Source organism: Drosophila gunungcola, unplaced genomic scaffold, assembly GCF_025200985.1.
Source record: "Drosophila gunungcola strain Sukarami unplaced genomic scaffold, Dgunungcola_SK_2 000001F, whole genome shotgun sequence".
NCBI classification, from domain to species: domain Eukaryota; kingdom Metazoa; phylum Arthropoda; class Insecta; order Diptera; family Drosophilidae; genus Drosophila; species Drosophila gunungcola.
In genome coordinates, this window is record NW_026453197.1 from 660,689 (window position 1) to 680,074 (window position 19,386).

At 41.1% G+C, this 19,386-nt stretch overlaps 3 protein-coding genes across 5 annotated transcripts; 2 read left to right on the forward strand and 1 right to left on the reverse strand.

Moving 5' to 3' along the window:
- The first annotated feature begins 333 nt into the window (after positions 1-333).
- LOC128261523 (guanine nucleotide-binding protein-like 1) lies at positions 334-2,913 on the forward strand. The gene is made up of 4 exons (XM_052995259.1): positions 334-556; positions 644-972; positions 1,370-2,561; positions 2,626-2,913. The coding sequence occupies exons 1-4, from the start codon at positions 478-480 to the stop codon at positions 2,751-2,753; spliced, it is 1,728 nt and encodes a 575-aa protein (XP_052851219.1). The 5' UTR covers positions 334-477; the 3' UTR covers positions 2,754-2,913.
- LOC128261522 (ATP-dependent DNA/RNA helicase DHX36) lies at positions 2,777-6,151 on the reverse strand. Its single transcript, XM_052995258.1, has 6 exons — positions 4,195-6,151; positions 3,743-4,135; positions 3,564-3,677; positions 3,236-3,508; positions 3,052-3,180; positions 2,777-2,989 (listed from the first exon to the last, which is right to left on the reverse strand). The coding sequence occupies exons 1-6, from the start codon at positions 6,024-6,026 to the stop codon at positions 2,911-2,913; spliced, it is 2,820 nt and encodes a 939-aa protein (XP_052851218.1). The 5' UTR covers positions 6,027-6,151; the 3' UTR covers positions 2,777-2,910.
- Positions 6,152-6,573: 422 nt separating this feature from the next.
- On the forward strand, positions 6,574-16,987 carry LOC128261454 (protein diaphanous). Of its 3 annotated transcripts, none has more exons than XM_052995167.1 (5): positions 6,574-7,075; positions 9,359-9,675; positions 12,806-14,755; positions 14,818-15,348; positions 15,408-16,987. In XM_052995167.1, the coding sequence occupies exons 2-5, from the start codon at positions 9,360-9,362 to the stop codon at positions 15,878-15,880; spliced, it is 3,270 nt and encodes a 1,089-aa protein (XP_052851127.1). In that variant the 5' UTR covers positions 6,574-7,075; position 9,359; the 3' UTR covers positions 15,881-16,987. The 3 variants fall into 3 exon arrangements, with proteins under 3 accessions (XP_052851127.1, XP_052851128.1, XP_052851126.1); XM_052995168.1 differs by having other exon boundaries at positions 6,574-6,811; XM_052995166.1 differs by lacking the exon at positions 6,574-7,075 and adding an exon at positions 9,200-9,295.
- Positions 16,988-19,386: the final 2,399 nt, after the last annotated feature.

The following is a 19,386-nucleotide window of genomic DNA, read 5'->3' on the forward strand; positions in this document are numbered from 1 at the left end:
AACATTTTGACTTGGCACATCGTGATTTATCTAATTATTTGAACTAAGAAAGCAGAATCTAAACAAAAAAATCAAATTTACATTTTGCTGTAAATTACCGAATTAGCTATGAAATTGTTTGGGAGAAAGAGTTAAGAATATATTTGAAAGAAATTCACTGAGAAGTTTAGTTTAAATAAAACCTTTATTTTTGCAGTAATTAAGTTCAAGTGTGAGGATTCAAAACAAAATATATATGCAATTTTTAGGTTTTGGTAACATTTAGATCTGTTGTGTGATTGTCGTTAATCAACTATCGAGCTTTTCAAAGCTCGACAACCCTTTTTTTTGGCTCTCGGTGATGCCAACTTGTCTGAATCGTTTAATTCGCTGAAAGGAAAAGCCGCAACAACATTCAATCACAATTACTTACAAATTGACGAGCGCTAGACAAATCCAAATTAACCGGAAGTGAGACCAGGATTCGACCCAAAAACAATGCCTCAGCAACGGCGCAAGGTGGCCTTCAGCGGCAAGAAGAAGAAGGATCAGATGCTGCAGAAGCGCAACACAAAAGGTGAGAAAACATTGCGCTGGCCACCTGTAAAAAAGGGGGAGGAAAGAAAGAAAACTGAACGTATGACTAACAATGTTATGCCGGCAGGTCCGCCCAAATATTTGCGGAGCACCCAGGAATCCTACGAGGATAGCGATGTTCCCGAAACGACAAGGAAACTCATGGAGCAACCTTTCGCCCGTGGTGGAAATCGCAACAAAAACGTGAATCGCTATAATCTCCAGTTCTACCAGGAGGGCAAGAAGGAACTGGAGCAGATGAAGCTGGAGGGCTTCAAACCCCTAGAAATCCTAAGTCCCAAGGAGCGGGAAGTGGACGAACGGTACTTCGCCGGCTGCGACTTTCCAGTGCGTCCGCCCTGGAAAATAGAAAATTCCAAAGAACAACTTGATCGCACCGAGAATCGATATTTTAAGGTAGGTCATGTCAAAAGTATATTGGTTTAAATGGAGTTGTAATTTTACTTATTATTTTATTGTGAGGTCCTCTTTATAATAGCTATTGAATGCAGTCTTCCGCTGGTTATTACATTTTAAAGTTTTTTTTTTCCCAATTTTGAAGATTGCTCTTTTTTTTAAATATCAAAATGTACAAAATGACTTTATATTTAAAAACCATTATAATAAACTGCGTTACAAATTTTGGGAATATATTTTATAACTATTTTTTTTGTATCATTTCCCAAGATTACGTGAACGAGTTTCAAAATCCATTTACTATAAATTAAAATACCATTAGAGGATCGGATAAGTCTTAATCGCTTTAAATATTTCTGAACACACCCCGTAATCCGATTTTTGTGTTGTTCCACAGGAATACGTGGATGAGCTGCAAAAGAAGCAGCGTGCTGGTGATTCAAAGGAACTCTCCCTTTTCGAACTTAACCTGGAAACCTGGCGCCAGCTGTGGCGTGTCCTGGAGTTTTCGGACATTCTGCTCATCATTGTGGATGTGCGCTATGCCACGCTGATGTTTCCGCCATCACTCTACGACTACATCATCAATACGCTAAAGAAGCATGCTATTGTGGTGTTCAACAAAGTGGATCTTGTGGAGCCGCAGGTGGTGGTTGCCTGGCGGGAGTACTTCCGCGACCACTACCCCCATCTGCCGGTGGTGCTCTTTGCATCCTATCTGCCGCGCTCCCGCACGGGAAGCCAGCGTGGACCGCAGGCGCATCGCAGGAGCATGGAGGGGGTGTACAACATTTACAAGGAGTGCCAGCGCTACGTGCAGGGGGAGGTGGATCTGACGGCCTGGGAGCAGAAGATTCGCGAGGACATGCGGAGCGATCAACTCGACGTCCTGGATAATCTGACAACGGCCGTGGAGGGTGAACTCAAGATCAGCAGCAGCATTGACACTACGCCCCACGAGCATGTCAAGTATCACAGTGGGGTCCTGACCATTGGCTGCATTGGTTTCCCAAATGTGGGCAAGTCCTCGCTAATTAACGCCTTGAAGGGACGCAAAGTGGTCAGCGTGAGTCGCACACCCGGACACACTAAGCACTTTCAGACCATTTTCCTCACCCCCCTGGTCCGCCTGTGCGATTGTCCCGGCCTAGTCTTTCCTTCGAGCACTCCCAAAAGTCTCCAAGTGCTGCTGGGCAGTTTTCCGATCTCCCAACTGGCTGTGCCCTACCGCTCCCTGAAGTTCCTGGGCGAGCATATGAATCTACCGCAGCTTCTGAGGCTCCACTTGCCCGTGGACTATGACGAGTGGTCGGCGGTGGCCATTTCCGATGCCTGGGCTTATAAGAGGGGATTCCTAACCGCCAAGGCGGCCAGACCGGATCGCTATCGGGCTGCCAATCACATCCTTCGCATGTGTCTGGCCGGTCAGCAGCTGTTGGTGCTGCAGTTCTATCCGCCGGGCTTCGAGGAGCGGCGTGATCACTGGCTACAACATCCCGATCTGGCGGAGGTCAAGAAGTACCAGCAGGTTGAGCTGGAGGAGCCGGAAAGCGAGACCAACGGCGACACCTCCTCGGTGTGCTCAGATAGTATGTATTCACCACAAAACAAGTGTAAATTTAATTTTTTAATTACAAAAAAAACCTATTTAAGCTGCTGATAGCGAGGACGAAGACGAGGACAGCTCCAATGATGAGACCAATGCGGATGAGGACGAGTGTGCCATCGAGGAGGATCCGCCCCGATCCCGCAACGTGTTTGCTCTCCTGGAGGATGACTAGATGGAAGAATTTACCAAGAAATGTTGTTATTGCATCACTAGTTTGCACGTATAATTTATTATTAACATATACAATGTTTTGATATAAGAATTACACACGAAGATGACTTATTTCGTGAGCTAAACAATAAACTAAAACACCAGGCTAATGAGGCAGATTATATGTCATCAATTTCATCCGAGGAAATGTAATCCTCGCCCAGTCTTTCGTCTAAAGAGAGAAGCAGTTCTATGGCTCTGTGAAGGAAGAAAAATCTTGTTAATATTAGTCCATAAACAATGTTAAGAATTTAACTGACTTGATCAACTGCTTTTCATAACCATTTTCTTCGATAGGCGCGGGATATAAAGCCTTTTTGAGCAGCAATTTCTCCAGATTGCTACGCAGTTCTAGGACAACTTCGGACGTTTCTTCATTGCATTTAAAGCTAAGAAAATGCATTATTTAAATAACTAATTTAACCAAACATTTGTTATACTCACTAGTAAGTCTTGGCCACGCATAAATATGGCGTATTTTGGGTCACTCCCGCCTCTACGCCATCGCCAAAAATTATTAGGGCCATGGGAAAGACCATTGTGGAGTCAAGCAGAAAGAGATCTGTGGACTTTTGCCGCTGGTAGTAGACAAAGTACGCCGAATCGAAGCCACTTTCGCCGCTGTTGACAGAGGAGGGATGGAAGTTCACACGCCGTCCATCATCCGTTGCCATGGTGTGAATAGCACGCACCCGATTTTTAATCTGTCGCGATTTTCTGCAGATCATAATACTTGAGCTTAAAGTTTTTGTTGGGTTTCAATAATACTTACCGCAAGTGCGCCATGTTGGGATATAGACCCGCTCCAATAATGGCCCTCAACAAGGGAATCTTTCCGGAATTCATGTTGGACTTAGTATCCTTGCAGTTGGAGGATGTTAGAAACCTGCGAAGAAAGAACGTAAATGAGAAATAAGGTAATTTATTAATTAAATCCTTTGACAATCTCACTTGTAGTTGTAGAGCAGTTCACTGAACTGATTTTTCATCCTCTCCAGCTGCTGCAGTGTCATGGAGCTGAGGAAATTCTTATAGCAAAAGTCACGTTCCGCATGCGCAAAGCGACTTTCCCGGTAGGCATCAATGGTGTTGTGCACCAAAAGGTGATCACTACGCATATTGCGGGCCATCTTACGCTTAATCTCGTCCACTCTACTCTCTTGACCCAAAGGCGAGTAAAAAGGCGACTTAAATGACAAGGCAGCCGCCGCGGAAGTGATGGGATCCAGGCAACAGAAGAGAGCTGACATAAGTATCATCTTGCCCATCTGGGGATCGATGGGCAGCTTGGCTAGATGCATGCCGAGCGGAGTAAGAGTGCAAGACGTGTCCAGAGCCTCAATGCTGATTCAAATAAAAAGTAGATTAGCACGGTTTACCAAGGAGTATTGCATTAAACTCACCGCTTCAGCAGTTCCACTCCAATCCTAATGGCCTCGGGATTGGGGGCATTAATTAGGGTTTGCAAGAACCGATACGGATCATCGATGTGCAGCAGCTTTAGGCTCAATATGATGGATTCCAGCTTGGAGCGCAGTATCTCCGGCGTTGGAATATCAGCCATTCGATCCTCCCTAGCGCGGGTGAACAGATTATAGCATATCCCTGGCCGGACTCGCCCTGCTCTGCCTTTTCGTTGCTGCGTGTTCGCCTTCGTAACCCAGACCTCTTCCAGCGTTTGTATATTCGTCTCGATGTCATAGTTGGTGGCCTTCGTCCGGCCGGAGTTAATCACATAGACCACATCGTCAATTGTCACCGAAGTCTCTGCGATGATTGTCGAGATGATGACCTTCCGCTTGCCCGCCGGCGGACGCCTAAACACAGCCTGCTGTTCTGCCGATTGCATTAGGGAATGTAGTGGAAAGACAGCTATTTGATCCCGCCATCTTTGGCCCTTGGGAGATTTCGGTTTGTCGAGGAGATTATATAGCTGCGAAATTTTGTCATAGCCCGGCAGAAAGACCAAAATGGCACCCTCTGGCTCATTTTCACATATGTAGTAAACCAGATCGGCTATAAAATCAATGTCCTCACAGCCCTCTGACTCCGGCAGACGCAGCTTCTCCAGCACGTGGCTATCGTATGAGTTCCTGATGCGCCTCAAATAAGGTTCTATCATCGCCTCGTGCTGCATACGACGCTCAGGGCGATCCCGCTTGGGCCGACGATCGCGAGACTGCTGAAACTGGTAGTTCGTTTTGGCCAGGACATCCTCCAAGTATAGCATCTGGACGGGAAACATCACGCCTTCGATGCGGAACATGGGACAGTTTTCGAAGTAGTCGCAGAAATCTTGCTCCCGCACAGTGGCGCTCATCAGGATCACCTTCAGTTGTGGTCTGTGGGGCAGGATAACCTTTAGAAGACCCATTAAGAGATCGGTTTCCACGCTGCGTTCGTGTATTTCATCCAGAATCAACACACTAAGATTGTGCATCAGTGGATCGGATTGAAGCTGTTGCAGCAGCACTCCGGTGGTGCAGTATGTGATGGAAGCTCTATCCCGTGGTTTCCGGCTCTCCAAACGAATCTGATAGCCCACAGAGTTGCCCAGACTTTCGCAGCGCTCGTAACTAACCCACTCGGCAATGGTTATGGCCGAAATCCTTCTCGGCTGTGTGCAAACAATGCGGCACGACGAGGCGCAGCCCCGGGAGACGGCATCGTCGAGGAGGATTTGAGGCACCTGCGTGGTCTTGCCACAACCGGTGCTGCCCACAATTAGGATAACTTGGTTTTCCCTCACCGCCCGGACAATCTCCTCGGCGTACTTCATTGTGGGCAACTTTTGGCGTGCCGCCAGACGTTTCCTGGCATTTTCTTCCTGCTGACGGTTCTCCAGCTCCTGCAGAAGCTTTTCGTCCAGCTTTGGGTTGGCGTAATCCACTCCCTCGTTTTTCTCCTTCGTTTCCGCCACGAATTCTTCGAAATTTACACTCAAAAGATGTCGGAACTGCCGCTGAAACTGGGCATCCATGTCGGAGTTTTTCCTGACCGGTTCTCGGTTGTATTCCACCATGAACTCCTTGACGCGCGAGAGGACACCACCTGGCACACTGACATTGCAGCCCAGGCGGATTTGTGGCTCTTTTGGGTCCTCATCCTCGCCGCGTTCCTTTTTTCGCTGACGAGCTAGATCCCGATAGTAAAGACCTATGTTTTTGCCCCTGAGTCCTGGTGGGCGGTTTCCCTTGCGGGCATAAGAGCCGGAGGAGTCCCTGTCACGCTGCATTCCACTCAATTTAAACGCATAACCCGGACAAAAAAATAATCTGGATGGAAATCAACAAAACTCACAAAAGGCAGATGACAGGGTTGTCGTCCTGTCTCAATGTGCCTACCAGTATCAGCTGATGGATGATAAAGGGGTGCCAACCACTCTCAAAATGTTTTGCATAATGTAGTATATCTGAGAATTAAAATTAAATTACAAAATAATTGAAATTTCCATTTTGTAATTCTTGTTAAGTTTCCTTTGATTTAATATGATAGCCTGCGAGAAAATAATAAAACCCTAAAAATCAATATAAATAAAATAAACTTATGAAAGAATTCACAAATTTTCTCGTAGCCCAAAAATCTTTTTAGTTTTATAAGAGTACTGTGCTTAACCAAACGTAAGGTGATATTTATTTCAAAAATTATTAAAGCTTTAGTAACTATAAGCATAATTTAAGGGCTGGTTCGAGTCCGTGCTAAAATCACTTAACGGCTGCTGTGAGGTTTCTTTTAGTACATTTCCTCTCAACCCCTGTGGTATACTTGAGCGATCCAACAACGGTCACACTAATTCCGATCAACGCGCTGAGCGAAACGCTTGTGTTAAAAGTTATAATTTTTTGCGATTTAAGGCCGCGAAAAGCCAGCAATCTGCATGCCAAGTGGATATTAAAGAACTAGCCAAGTGATTGCGTAGCAAAAAAGCCGGATAGCCGATTTTATTTAATGTTTAATCCGTGGCAGCACAGCAACAAGTGGCAAAAAGCAAAGGCAAAACCAAAAGCAACAACTAAATAAGTAAGATTTAAAACACCGAAAGAAAAACTTAAACCAAAAAGCATAAAAGTGTGTTGAAGCAGCTTGTTTTTTTTGTGCCAGCGTCGCGCAATAAAACAAACAAAAAGCCAGAGACCAAAAACAACAACCACAACAAAAGCCGTTTGATCGCGAGTGTGTTTGTGTGTGCCTGTGTGAGTGGCAAACCATTATTTTTCTGGTCTTATGACGTAAACCACCGAAAAAAATCAAAAGTGAGCAGGCGACACAGATATCAAAACGAAGGTGAGCGCATTTTTACCAATTCTCGCTTCGTTTCGTGGAATTCCAAGCGGTTATTAGAAGTTTTTATACTTGTTTACATTTTCGCAGTTGCAGCGCACACGCACACATATAAGAGTTGTTGAGGGGGGAGAGGAGAGAGAAAGAGATGCAGTGCATGTAAACAAAATAGAGAAAGAGGCAATTGCTGTAAATTCTTTGGCCAAAGAAATCTTGTTGAAAGCATTTCCTCCGCACATGCTTATGTGTATTAGCGACCTGAAAAGAAATTGTTGCCCTGCTTGAACTTGTCGCTTCACTCGTTCCCCTCTTTATACTCCTTCTCCTCTGCCCACACACATACCACTCCATTCACAATTGCCTTTTGCGGAGTCACAATAAATATTAAATTTGATTTCTCTAGCCGACCATTGTGAATGATTTGCCGACAGTTGGCACGCCCGTTCGCCACACTTAAAAAAAAAATCCTCTTTTAAAAAACATACAATTTAGGGAAAATCATATATGGAGCTTAACTAAATTTAGATTTGAAAAGGACATTTTTAGGTTTAAATATTGTTTTTAGGAATTTATTTTAAGATTGGATTTTATAATCTGCATATCTCATTATTCTTATTTCACAACATTTTCGGTAAATATTGATTTCAAATTCAATTATGTTAATATTACTAACAATTTACATAGGATGCAATATTTTTTTTAATTCTCCGAATCAGAAGTGAACTTAGCATTGACATCTTCCAACTGAATATTTTCTAATAAAAAAATGTTGTTGAAATTGAATCATTTGTTTTCTTAAATAACTTCTATTAGTAAAATGGATAGCTCTTAAAAAAGCTTGATTTTTAGTGGTTTGTATTTATAAAATTATAATATTTCTATGTTAGACTTAGACTTACAATTGTTATTCGAGCGTCAAAAACTCTGTCAATTTAACCAATACGTTAAGTGTGCCAATAATTTTGTTCAAAGAAAATTAGGTGTTTTTTGATAATTTTAATTTTTATAATATAAATACCTTAGTTTTTATTTTGGAAAAGCTATGTTAAAGTCAGACATCTCAACTGTGCCAATAATTAAGTTCGTCACTGTAATTGTTTTCTGTGCAGCAGGCAAGAACAATCCGCAAAACCTGTTGCTCGTTGCCTTTTTTATTTTGCTGTTTTTTGCCTCTCCAGCTGCTTTTGGCCGCTGTGATTCCATTAGTGATTCATTAGATGCGTTGGCCAAAGCTAACGCAAAAGCTAAAGTTTGTTCCCACCGCATCCTTTAATAGAAGCCAATTCAAATGCTAACGGCCTGCATTTCAGCTTGGCCAAATGAATCACTCAATAAGCATGTATTTTAACCGTTCTCTCTCTACTTAGTTCTCTATTTAGCTCACCGAATTTCGTGCCATTTCCTATTATGGAATGGCGCAATTATCGCATCATTTTGTAAATTTAGCGCGCATTAATAATGATTTTGTCCAACTTGCTTGGTTTATTTTTGAGTTTTTTGTTTATGATTTTAATCAGTCGTTTTCACGCTTCAAATGTTGTGAATAGCACAGTGGTTAGCACGTAATTAAATTAGAAAACTTTATTTTTTAGAGACTAGTAGAGATTTTGCGATTACAAACCGTACAAAAAATTCTTCCCCGTTTTATATGCAAAGCTTTGAACAGACTTCAACATATTTTAAAAAGTTAATCTCATAACAAAGTTTTGTGCAAATTTTTTAATATTGTCTTAAATTACTAAGCTGAGTAGACATTTTAAAAACTATTTATTGTTTATTTTTTCTTAAAAACAAATTTTCAGATTTTATTTTTAAAGAACCAGTGTATAGGAACCCTCCATCTCCTCATTATGTACAAAGTTTACGAACATGTTATATGAAATTTCAATGCAAAGTGTACTTAAACTTATTTTGCCCACTGTACGTGTTAATTGAAATTTCCACAGTCAGTTGAGGCTGAATCGGCATTATGGGCACCCAAGATAATTGTAAATAAACTATAGCTGATAATGATCGACCACCTCCCATCCATCCATTCCATCGATTGGATGCATTCGTTGGAAAAGCATCAGAAATCGCGGTTCGTTTCAACTGTAAACAAAAAAACAGCTGTGCAAGTTGTCTTCCCAAAACATTAAAAACTGCGCATGTCCCAAAAATCCATAGTGGTCTTTGTTTAGTTTTCGTTTAGCTGTTCACCGAAATGCGTCTCAAAAAGCTGGGGTTAGGTTTTTGTCCTTTAAAAAAAATATATGAATAAACTTAATTTATTTGTTATCTTTGCAGAATGTCTCGTCACGAGAAAGGCAAATCTACGGGTGGCGGGCTCCTGGATAGTCTCTTCGGAAGACCCTCAAAATCCAAAGGTGGAACAATCAGCAGTGGAACTTTAACCCATGGCGGGCGACCCGTATCAACGGATAATTATGTGGTGCCGGGCGTGGAGGATTTTGAGCAGTATATCCAGCAGCTTTCCGTTGCGGAGCTGGATGCCAAATTCCTGGAGATCATAGAGGATATGAACATACCCAAGGATAAGAGGGAGCCCCTGTTGGCTAAATCCAAGGAGGAGCGCCAAAAGATGATTATGTGGCACTTAAAAGGTAAAAAGAACATACATATATCAAATAGGAAAGCAAGTCGATGTTTTTATACCCTTCCAGCAGTACGAAAATATTCTACCCAACAAACCAAGCCTAACAGTTATTCGAATTTGAAAAAAAAAATCATTTAAAAAAAACAAAAACTTTCGAGCTTCTAAAAACAGCACTTATATCGCTTTAGTATTGTGTTAAATGCAAATGACAGCTATAAAAGAAGATATTAATGCTACGTAGCCAAACGGTTTACTCTCAGCAAGGGTATAAAACATCAGACAATCGATTTTCGTGCAGCCAAGTTGGATGACTATTTACCCTTCTTTGTTTTTGCCATATTCCCGGGGTAAATTGCATTCCATTTCTGATAAGATTAGCAGGTAACGGTACGTGTATCTGTGTGCTTAGCTTTTTACGTGGTGTCTGCGTGTGCCTGCGAATTTTCGCTTTCTGTTTGCTTACCGTTTTATTTAGTTGCCAATTTGCTTTGCGCCCATGTTCGGCATTATTTGTTTTCTTATCACATACCGCTATTCCGAGGATTGTCGTTTTTTTTTTTAATTTTTAAGCAATTATTCGTATTGATAGCTGCGATGTCAACGATCTCTAAGGTAGATGTACGTTCCTAAGTGGTAAAAACTTTAATGTATGTATTTATAAGTAATTACAAATTATAGTGTTTAAAGTTACATTTAATTAACCTGAAGCCAATCAAAAAATACTGTCAACGGTTTATAAACATTTTATTTTAATTAATGCTTGTGTGTTTTTACTTTATTTTTATTTATTTTTTTTTTTTTTTGATTTTTACGAAGTAATGTTATTGTAACTATATTAATATCTTGTTACATTACGATAATTTGCACTTATTTCTCAAAATTAATTCTAAGCTGACTCAAGAATTTTTCTGATTCAACTTCAATATTTACAATGTATGCATACATATACATATGTACATATGTATTTCCTTTTAAACGATTTAAAACTTGGAGTTGATAAAGCCAGTTGTTTTTTTATAAAGTATATTCGTATCCCACCAGACTTAACCTAACAAACTTATTTCCCAATACAAAAAATATTAGTAGTAATGGGATTATCTACTGTACCAGCCTACATATGTACATATGTAATTATCACTGTACCACATCGCCAGCCATATCTCGAGCATTTCAATGCTAACTTAGCTTTCAGCTTCATTCTTGGCGTTCCGCTCCAGTTAAATCCACATCAGCCCATCGGCCTCATGGTCCATTATCAGTCGTGAAAAGCGTAGAATCAAAGTTTCTCTTATCGTTTGTAACGGTTAATTGCGCCACCACAACCTCGGACTATCTTCTCCCCATTTTATCAAGTATTTAACAAGTACCAAAGTGTACGACGAATGCGTGACAAAAGTCGAGCGGCAAAAAATGAGAATGCAAAGACATTGAAATTTTCTTTACCATGCATATTATACAATTTAAATTACGTCAAGTGGCAGTGAGAAAATGATTTTTTTACTTAGCGCTTCGTTCTTTTTGTTGTATAAGCAAGTGCAATGCGAATGCGGGAGAGAGATCGACTAGCAGAAGGCAAATGTACATGGAAAATAATTTTACTAAAAATAGATTTCTTATTTTGTACACTATACCATTTATAGCAGTATATTTTACATTTTTTTTAAGTCTATTAAAATTCTAATTACTGACGGAGTCTAACTAAAATATTGGCTATAAAAATGTTTGAACATTTATCCATTTAATAAACTTATTTTTTTTCTTATTTTAAAATTAGTCTTATCAAAATGTTCTTAATTCAAAAATGTAATGCTTATATTCTTAAGTTTCAGTGTAGTAGAAAAGAGAGTTTTGGTTGTTGCTCTCTCAACGTCTATGTGTGATTTTCCTTACACTTTGGAACGGCCATAAAATGCAAATATGCGAAAACGTTAAACACATTATGACAAAATCAAGCTGAAAATAAATTCTGATGCTTGTCAATAAACTTGAGCTGCGGCAAGAAACGTATCTTATAGGTTGCAAATAACTTGGAGTACAAAACAAGAGAAACTGAAGTAAATATTTAATTGTGGGTCGTGCTTATTGTGGCAGAACCCTCCCGCAACCACTTGTTGCGAAATTAAATTTAAAACACAAACAATGGACTGGCCAACAACAAAAAATACTCGTACACAAAGCTGTTCATTAACACGCTTCGTTTGGCGTTTTGAGTTAATTAATAAAACGGTTAACGTAGTTGGGTTTTGACGGATAAACGTATTAAGTGAGGGCGGGTTTTGGCCAATTTGAATGATGTCAGTGGTGCAGGTAATCAAAAAAGGGGTGTGTAGTTTCACAGAAGGTTTCTCCGAAGGTTCTTATTCTTATTAATTGCCTTTTAACTACCCTTATCTGACATTCTTTTAGATAAAATATTCAATAACAAAAACGTTAAACACTAGCCATGAATTTTCAAATATAATAATGAATCACCTAAACAACATTCAAAACACAACTAAAAAGTAAAAGTATACAAAAAAAGGATTGATTACACTTTAATTTCAATCATTCTGTTTACTCAATTATAATTAAAGATTAAATGTCAGGTTAGTTGACATTCTTAAGTGGTATTCTAATTAATTAAATGTTTTTCTTATCAGCCTGCCAATACAGCTCTATATGAATGTATGTCGTTTTTATAGACTAAAGATAGGGTCGAATGAATCAGCGTTGAAATGACTAAAACCATGGGTGTTGTTAGCGACGAACAACCTCTTTCTCTTAAACAAAAAAACCTTGAGGTGTTGTGGAATACGCCTCTATTGTTTTTATCAATAAATTAACACATGTGTGAGCTGAATAACAAATTTACTTTTGATTGTTACTGTAAAACCTCTTTAAATACTTGTATGCAAAAGTAATAATTAAAAGTTAAATTGAGAAAACGTAGGGAAAATTGTAAATCAAACCCTCATCTAGCCATCTAGTCTACCATAAAGACCAGGAACTTTTAATTAAATTTAGTAAGCCCTACCTCACTCTTAAAAAATGATATGTGTAATTGCGCTGTGTATTAGCTTGATTCTTATCCAGTTAATTTCCTCACTGATATCCATTACATTTACTCATCGGACTCCCATTCCAATCTCGTATTCCAGGTAAAAACTCACTGGAGCGTAGCGCCAATTCCCGGTTCGAGAAGCCCATTGACTACGTGGAATATCTGCAGAATGGGGAGCACAGCACGCACAAAGTGTACCAGTGCGTGGAATCTCTGCGCGTGGCGCTCACCAGCAATCCGATCTCGTGGATCAAGGAATTCGGGGTGGCGGGCATCGGGACAATTGAAAAGTTGCTGGCCAAGTCGAAGAAGGATTCCAGCTATGAGAAGATTGAGTTCGAGGCGATTCGCTGCCTGAAGGCCATCATGAATAATACGTGGGGCTTGAATGTGGTGCTCAATCCGGATCAGCATAGTGTGGTGCTGCTGCTGGCACAATCCCTGGATCCCCGCAAGCCGCAGACCATGTGCGAAGCCCTCAAACTGCTGGCCTCCTTCTGCATTGTCTACGAGCGTAATGGCTACGAGAAGGTGCTGCGAGCTATTACCACAATAGCAGCCACATCCTTCAAGGCTAGCGAACGATTCCGACCCATAGTGGATGCCTTGTTTCAGGATCAACAAGATCCCAAACGAGAGTTGGCCTGTCACAGTTTGATTTTCATTAATACTCTCACAAACACCCCCACGGACTTGAATTTCCGACTGCATCTGCGATGTGAGATAATGCGGATGGGTCTGTACGATCGCCTCGAGGAGTTTACCAAAATCGTTGAGACCAGCAATAATGAGGCATTGCAGCAGCACTTCAAGATCTTCAACGAGATTCGGGAGGATGATTTCGAGGAGTTTGTGCAGCGCTTCGATAACGTCACCTTCAACATGGACGATGCCACGGATTGCTTCGATGTGCTGAAGAACCTGGTGACTGACACCACTTCCGAACCCTACTTCCTGTCCATCTTGCAGCACTTGCTCTATATCAGGGATGATTTCTATTTCCGACCTGCCTATTATCAACTGATTGAGGAGTGCATCTCGCAGATTGTCTTCCACAAGGGCTACTGTGATCCGAACTTTGAGAACAGGAACTTTAACATTGACACCTCACTGCTGCTCGACGATATTGTAGAGAAGGCCAAGGCCAAGGAGTCGAAGCGATCGGAGGAGTACGAGAAGAAGATCGAGCAGCTCGAGAGCGCCAAGCAGGAGGCGGAGGCGAAGGCGGCCCATCTCGAGGAGAAGGTCAAGCTGATGGAGGCTAACGGTGTGGCGGCTCCCTCGCCCAATAAGCTGCCCAAAGTGAATATACCCATGCCGCCGCCACCGCCAGGAGGAGGAGGTCCACCTCCTCCACCTCCGCCCCCCATGCCGGGCAGAGTTGGTGGGGGGCCACCGCCTCCTCCGCCACCTCCCATGCCGGGAATGGCTGGTGGACCGCCTCCACCTCCTCCCATGCCAGGAATGGGAGGCCCACCGCCTCCACCCATGCCTGGCATGATGCGCCCGGGCGGCCCTCCACCGCCGCCCATGATGATGGGCCCCATGGTGCCGGTGCTTCCTCATGGTCTGAAACCGAAGAAGAAGTGGGAGGTCAAGAATCCCATGAAGCGGGCCAACTGGAAGGCTATTGTTCCCGCAAAAATGTCCGATAAGGCGTTCTGGGTCAAGTGCCAGGAGGATAAGCTGGCCCAGGATGATTTCCTTGCCGAACTGGCCGTTAAATTCTCCTCCAAACCCGTGAAGAAAGAGCAAAAGGATGCGGTGGACAAGCCGACGACGCTGACCAAGAAAAATGTCGATCTGCGTGTGCTGGACTCAAAGACTGCCCAGAATTTGGCCATCATGTTGGGAGGATCGCTGAAGCACCTATCGTATGAACAGATCAAGATTTGCTTGCTGCGCTGCGACACCGCCATCCTGTCCTCCAATATCCTGCAGCAACTTATTCAGTACCTGCCGCCGCCAGAGCAACTTAAGCGTCTGCAGGAGATCAAGGCCAAGGGAGAACCACTCCCACCCATTGAGCAATTTGCAGCCACGATAGGTAAGATAAATATACATTTAGTGTTCCAAAAATGTTGAAGTAATAATCTCACTTTATTTCAGGGGAAATCAAACGTCTTTCGCCGCGTCTTCACAACCTTAACTTTAAGCTAACCTATGCGGATATGGTTCAGGATATTAAACCCGATATTGTGGCAGGAACGGCAGCTTGCGAAGAGGTGCGGAATAGCAAGAAGTTCTCCAAGATCCTGGAACTCATCCTCCTGCTCGGCAACTATATGAACTCGGGCTCCAAAAACGAGGCCGCCTTTGGTTTTGAGATCAGCTATCTCACCAAGCTGTCCAACACAAAAGATGCGGACAATAAGCAGACACTGCTGCACTATCTGGCAGATCTTGTGGAAAAGAAATTCCCAGATGCCCTGAACTTCTACGATGATCTATCGCATGTGAATAAGGCGTCGCGTGTTAACATGGATGCCATCCAAAAGGCGATGAGACAGATGAATTCGGCGGTAAAGAATCTGGAAACTGATCTGCAGAACAACAAGGTACCGCAGTGTGATGATGACAAATTTAGCGAGGTGATGGGCAAGTTTGCCGAGGAATGCAGGCAGCAAGTGGATGTGCTGGGTAAAATGAATTCTCCTTAAAGATTTACCAAATTAACTTACAACCCCTTGTTATTACAGGCAAAATGCAGCTGCAAATGGAGAAGCTGTACAAGGATCTCAGCGAGTACTACGCCTTCGATCCCACCAAATACACCATGGAGGAGTTCTTTGCGGACATCAAGACCTTCAAGGATGCCTTCCAATCGGCGCACAACGACAATGTGCGGGTGCGCGAGGAGCTGGAAAAGAAGCGTCGTCTGCAGGAGGCACGCGAACAGTCGGCACGGGAGCAACAGGAGCGACAGCAGCGTAAGAAGGCAGTGGTTGACATGGATGCTGCCCAGACGCAGGAGGGCGTGATGGATAGTCTCTTGGAGGCTCTGCAAACGGGCTCCGCCTTTGGGCAGCGAAACCGACAAGCCCGGCGTCAGCGTCCAGCGGGAGCGGAACGGAGGGCCCAACTCAGTCGGAGTCGGTCGCGGACGCGTGTCACCAACGGACAGCTGATGACCCGCGAGATGATCCTCAATGAGGTTCTAGGCTCCGCGTAGAAATGATGAATCAAACAATTCCCCCTCTGTACATATATAAATAGACATCTGTAGAGATCTAAGGGCCTAGGATCATTAGCTGTGTACATCTGTGAATCCGTGTGTGTGTGTAGCCTTGCTTACATATCAACGCGATTGGCGTGTCCGAGAGATTTAAAGAAAGTATGGATAGCCAGCACTTAGAACTATTTCGACAGCCACAAAGTACTAAATCAATGGGCTAGTCATAGATCGATTTTTGGGAACAATATATTGCTGATGAATGGAACTCGTGGGTTAAATTAGACAACAAATCGGTTAATTTCTTATATGTTTTAATTATTATTTTAATATTTTTGTAATAAATTTGTTTACTTTTTAGCAGTTTGTATAAACATAAATTCTTAAATTTGAAATTCGTGAGCACAAAAAGCAACAAATAAAAAAAATCATTTAAACATATTTAAATTGACAGATTGGCAGGCCGATTTTAGTTTCCAACTTAATCTAAGTAAATCAACCAATTATTCTTAAAATAACTGTTTTTACATTTAAATGCCAACCAGAAAGTACAGAAAGAATATATTATATTTGGTTTATAAAATGTATAAGAGAATGTTTTTAAGGCGCTCCTTTTAGGCACCTTCATATTGTGTAGCATTTTCCACGAGTCCTGCAATCAGAAATGTTAAAAAAAACGTAAAAGCCTAACTATGCTACCCCATATGAAAAAAATCATATATTTTTTATACGCTTTTATTACTGAAACTGAAAACCTGGTAACTGATGCCTATTCTTATTCTAAATACTTGTAAAATGAAATGAGAAACCAATTCAGACAATTAATTATCGACTGATCTGTGTCTTGAGGTTTAATACACACTTTATTCCTATTCTACTGTGGCATGTTCCAATAATTTTGCTGTGCACATCGTTTTCGAGGCACTCACTAGGGCGAGATATATATCAAAATGAAATTCCTTTTGTATTTAATTTGTTTTTAAGCGAAACTCTTTTAAATTGTTTATTTTAATTCCCTTAATCCACGCTATACATAACATTGTTAATTAATGCCTATATTTTTGGACAATGATCGTATATTGAAAATAAACTTTTACCAAAACTATACTTAGCTTATTTATTTTAATCTTTTTGTTTAAAGATTTACAAAGGTTTTGGACAAAGATCTTGTCAAAAAGACCTTAAACAGAGAAGGTAAAGAAGAATTGCTAGGGGTAAATTTTCTATAATCTTGTGAAATTCGGCCGCGAATCGAAAAATAATGTTAGGCTTTGACGTTTTGCAAATTAAAAAAATAAAATAAAACTAAAGGTTATATTTTACATCATTTAAAATATGTCTTTATTTCTGGTATTTAATTTGATTTGATTAATTTGATTACTTTCATTTTCAACACCAACGCTTTTGAAGGTTTTGGACAACTGCCTTGCCGTTAACAAAGAGGGTTAACAACAATTGCTAGGGGTAAATTTGCAATATTCTAGGGAAATTCCACAAAAAGGTTTGGCTGCGAATCCAAAAATAACTTTGGGCTTTCCACCCAAATGTGACTGGCCTTCTTTTGGTGTCCCTCTCCATATTAATTTGTTTTATTAACAAAGATATTTTATCGCTAATGTCGCGGCACCCATAAAGGTGTTTGATTGCGCTGGTTGATACAACGCAAAATGCACTTGCTGAGGGATCGGCTGGGGAAGTGGGTGGAACGAAGGGGTTTTGTGGAGGGGTTTGGCCGGGGCCGTTGGCCATAAAACTCTCCAAAACGTTAAACGAACCGACCAAACAGCAAATGCCGCACGACAAAGACACATCCACATCCATATTCACATCCGTCTGGCGACGACGAACTCATTCTACATATATACCAACCTACAGATATAAGTTATTATATCGGTTTAGGTCTGGCACTGGGACATATCTCTAAATGGTCTGATTGCCCCTTGAGTTTTATTTTGGAGTCTGCTTTATGGGCCATGGCGCTTGCTTTGCTTTCTTTATGGATTTATTAACATAATTGAAGGAAAATATATAAATACCATCGAGTTCTTGGCAGGTTGTTAATGTCAATGGCGGGACAGATTCTAATTTACGATGGCCAGATAGAGATGCATTAGAGTATTTTAGAGATTGGATTGAAATCGTTCATTGATAAAGGGTTTAATTGGATTCAGAGTTTTTTGGGGATGATTATGAATCTGTTGACAGGCCTGCATAGATTGATTAAAATGTATACACTATTTCTTAAGTCTGAAAAACAAAAATTTTAAAATAAAATTAAAACGAGAACGGAAACTGACTTCGGCCAGCCAATGTTTTAAAAAACGAGATTTAAGCTAAATTAAAAAAAAAACAAAATGATTAGATTTTACATGATCTTTTCTAAGGCAGATATAGAATATAGTCGTCCGATCGTGTATGTATCAGTGTACATTTGCGACAATACGATTTAAAAAGATTCAAGAACCTATATGTGACACTGCTCGAAATATTGGCTTAGAATCGTATGGTTAGCATGGCAGATATATGTATGGCAGATATATTATGTAGTTTACAGATTTTAATCAAATATAGATTTATAGGTTATAAACACTAAAAAAAACTCAAATTAAAAACAAAATCAGACGATATTTAACAATTTTGCCTGTTTATTCCTATGGCAGCTGTAGGATATAGGCGTCCATGATCTTGATCTGCGTACACATAAAAAAAAGATTTCAAAAGTCTAGTCTCTAGCTTTTAAACTGAGCTTGCACACGGTATAGAAACATATAAACTTTTGACCAACCCTCAGCAAGGATATTAATGTGTAAAAAAAATTAATGAAATGTTGGTAAAATTAAAAATTAAGAGAATAGGGGACTTAAAAAAAATTTTTTTTTTTAACTCAATAGAAAAAATATAAAGATTTAATTCGCTAATTTGGTTGCTTAAGTTATTTACAAATTGTACAATCAAGCAAGCATCTTAATATAATATAAGAACTCTGGATTCGTCTAGAATGAAATTACCATATGTTTACATAGATCACTTAAGGATTAGCCTTTTTGTGTGCCCCTAATGACTTCCAGGTAACATCGTAGACTATTACATGACTTGCCCGTGCCTGGGATAAAACTAGAGCCCAACCTTATAGAGCTCATAGGACCTACCCTTCCCCAAGGCCCAGCCCACGCAGTAAATTCCGCCGAATTGTTGACGGTTTGCGAAAAAAAAAATAAACAAAATCTGGGCTGTGGCTGCCTAATTGTTGTGTGAACTTTATGGGCCCGATCGATGGGCAGGTCAGCCCACCAGCACCACCCCTTATAAGCCTTGTTTGGTGTCCCCGCGCGACCGTTACGATCGCATCCTGAATTTTGGTCTTTGGGCCGTGTTCGCGTAATCATAAAATCTTTGTAGTCTTTTGTACGCGCTGGCCCTTTCGATTGTTTTACAATATGTTTTGTCTTACGGACATTAAGGGGTTTTTTGTTTGGACACGATCCCGAACAAGTTTCTGGTAGTTC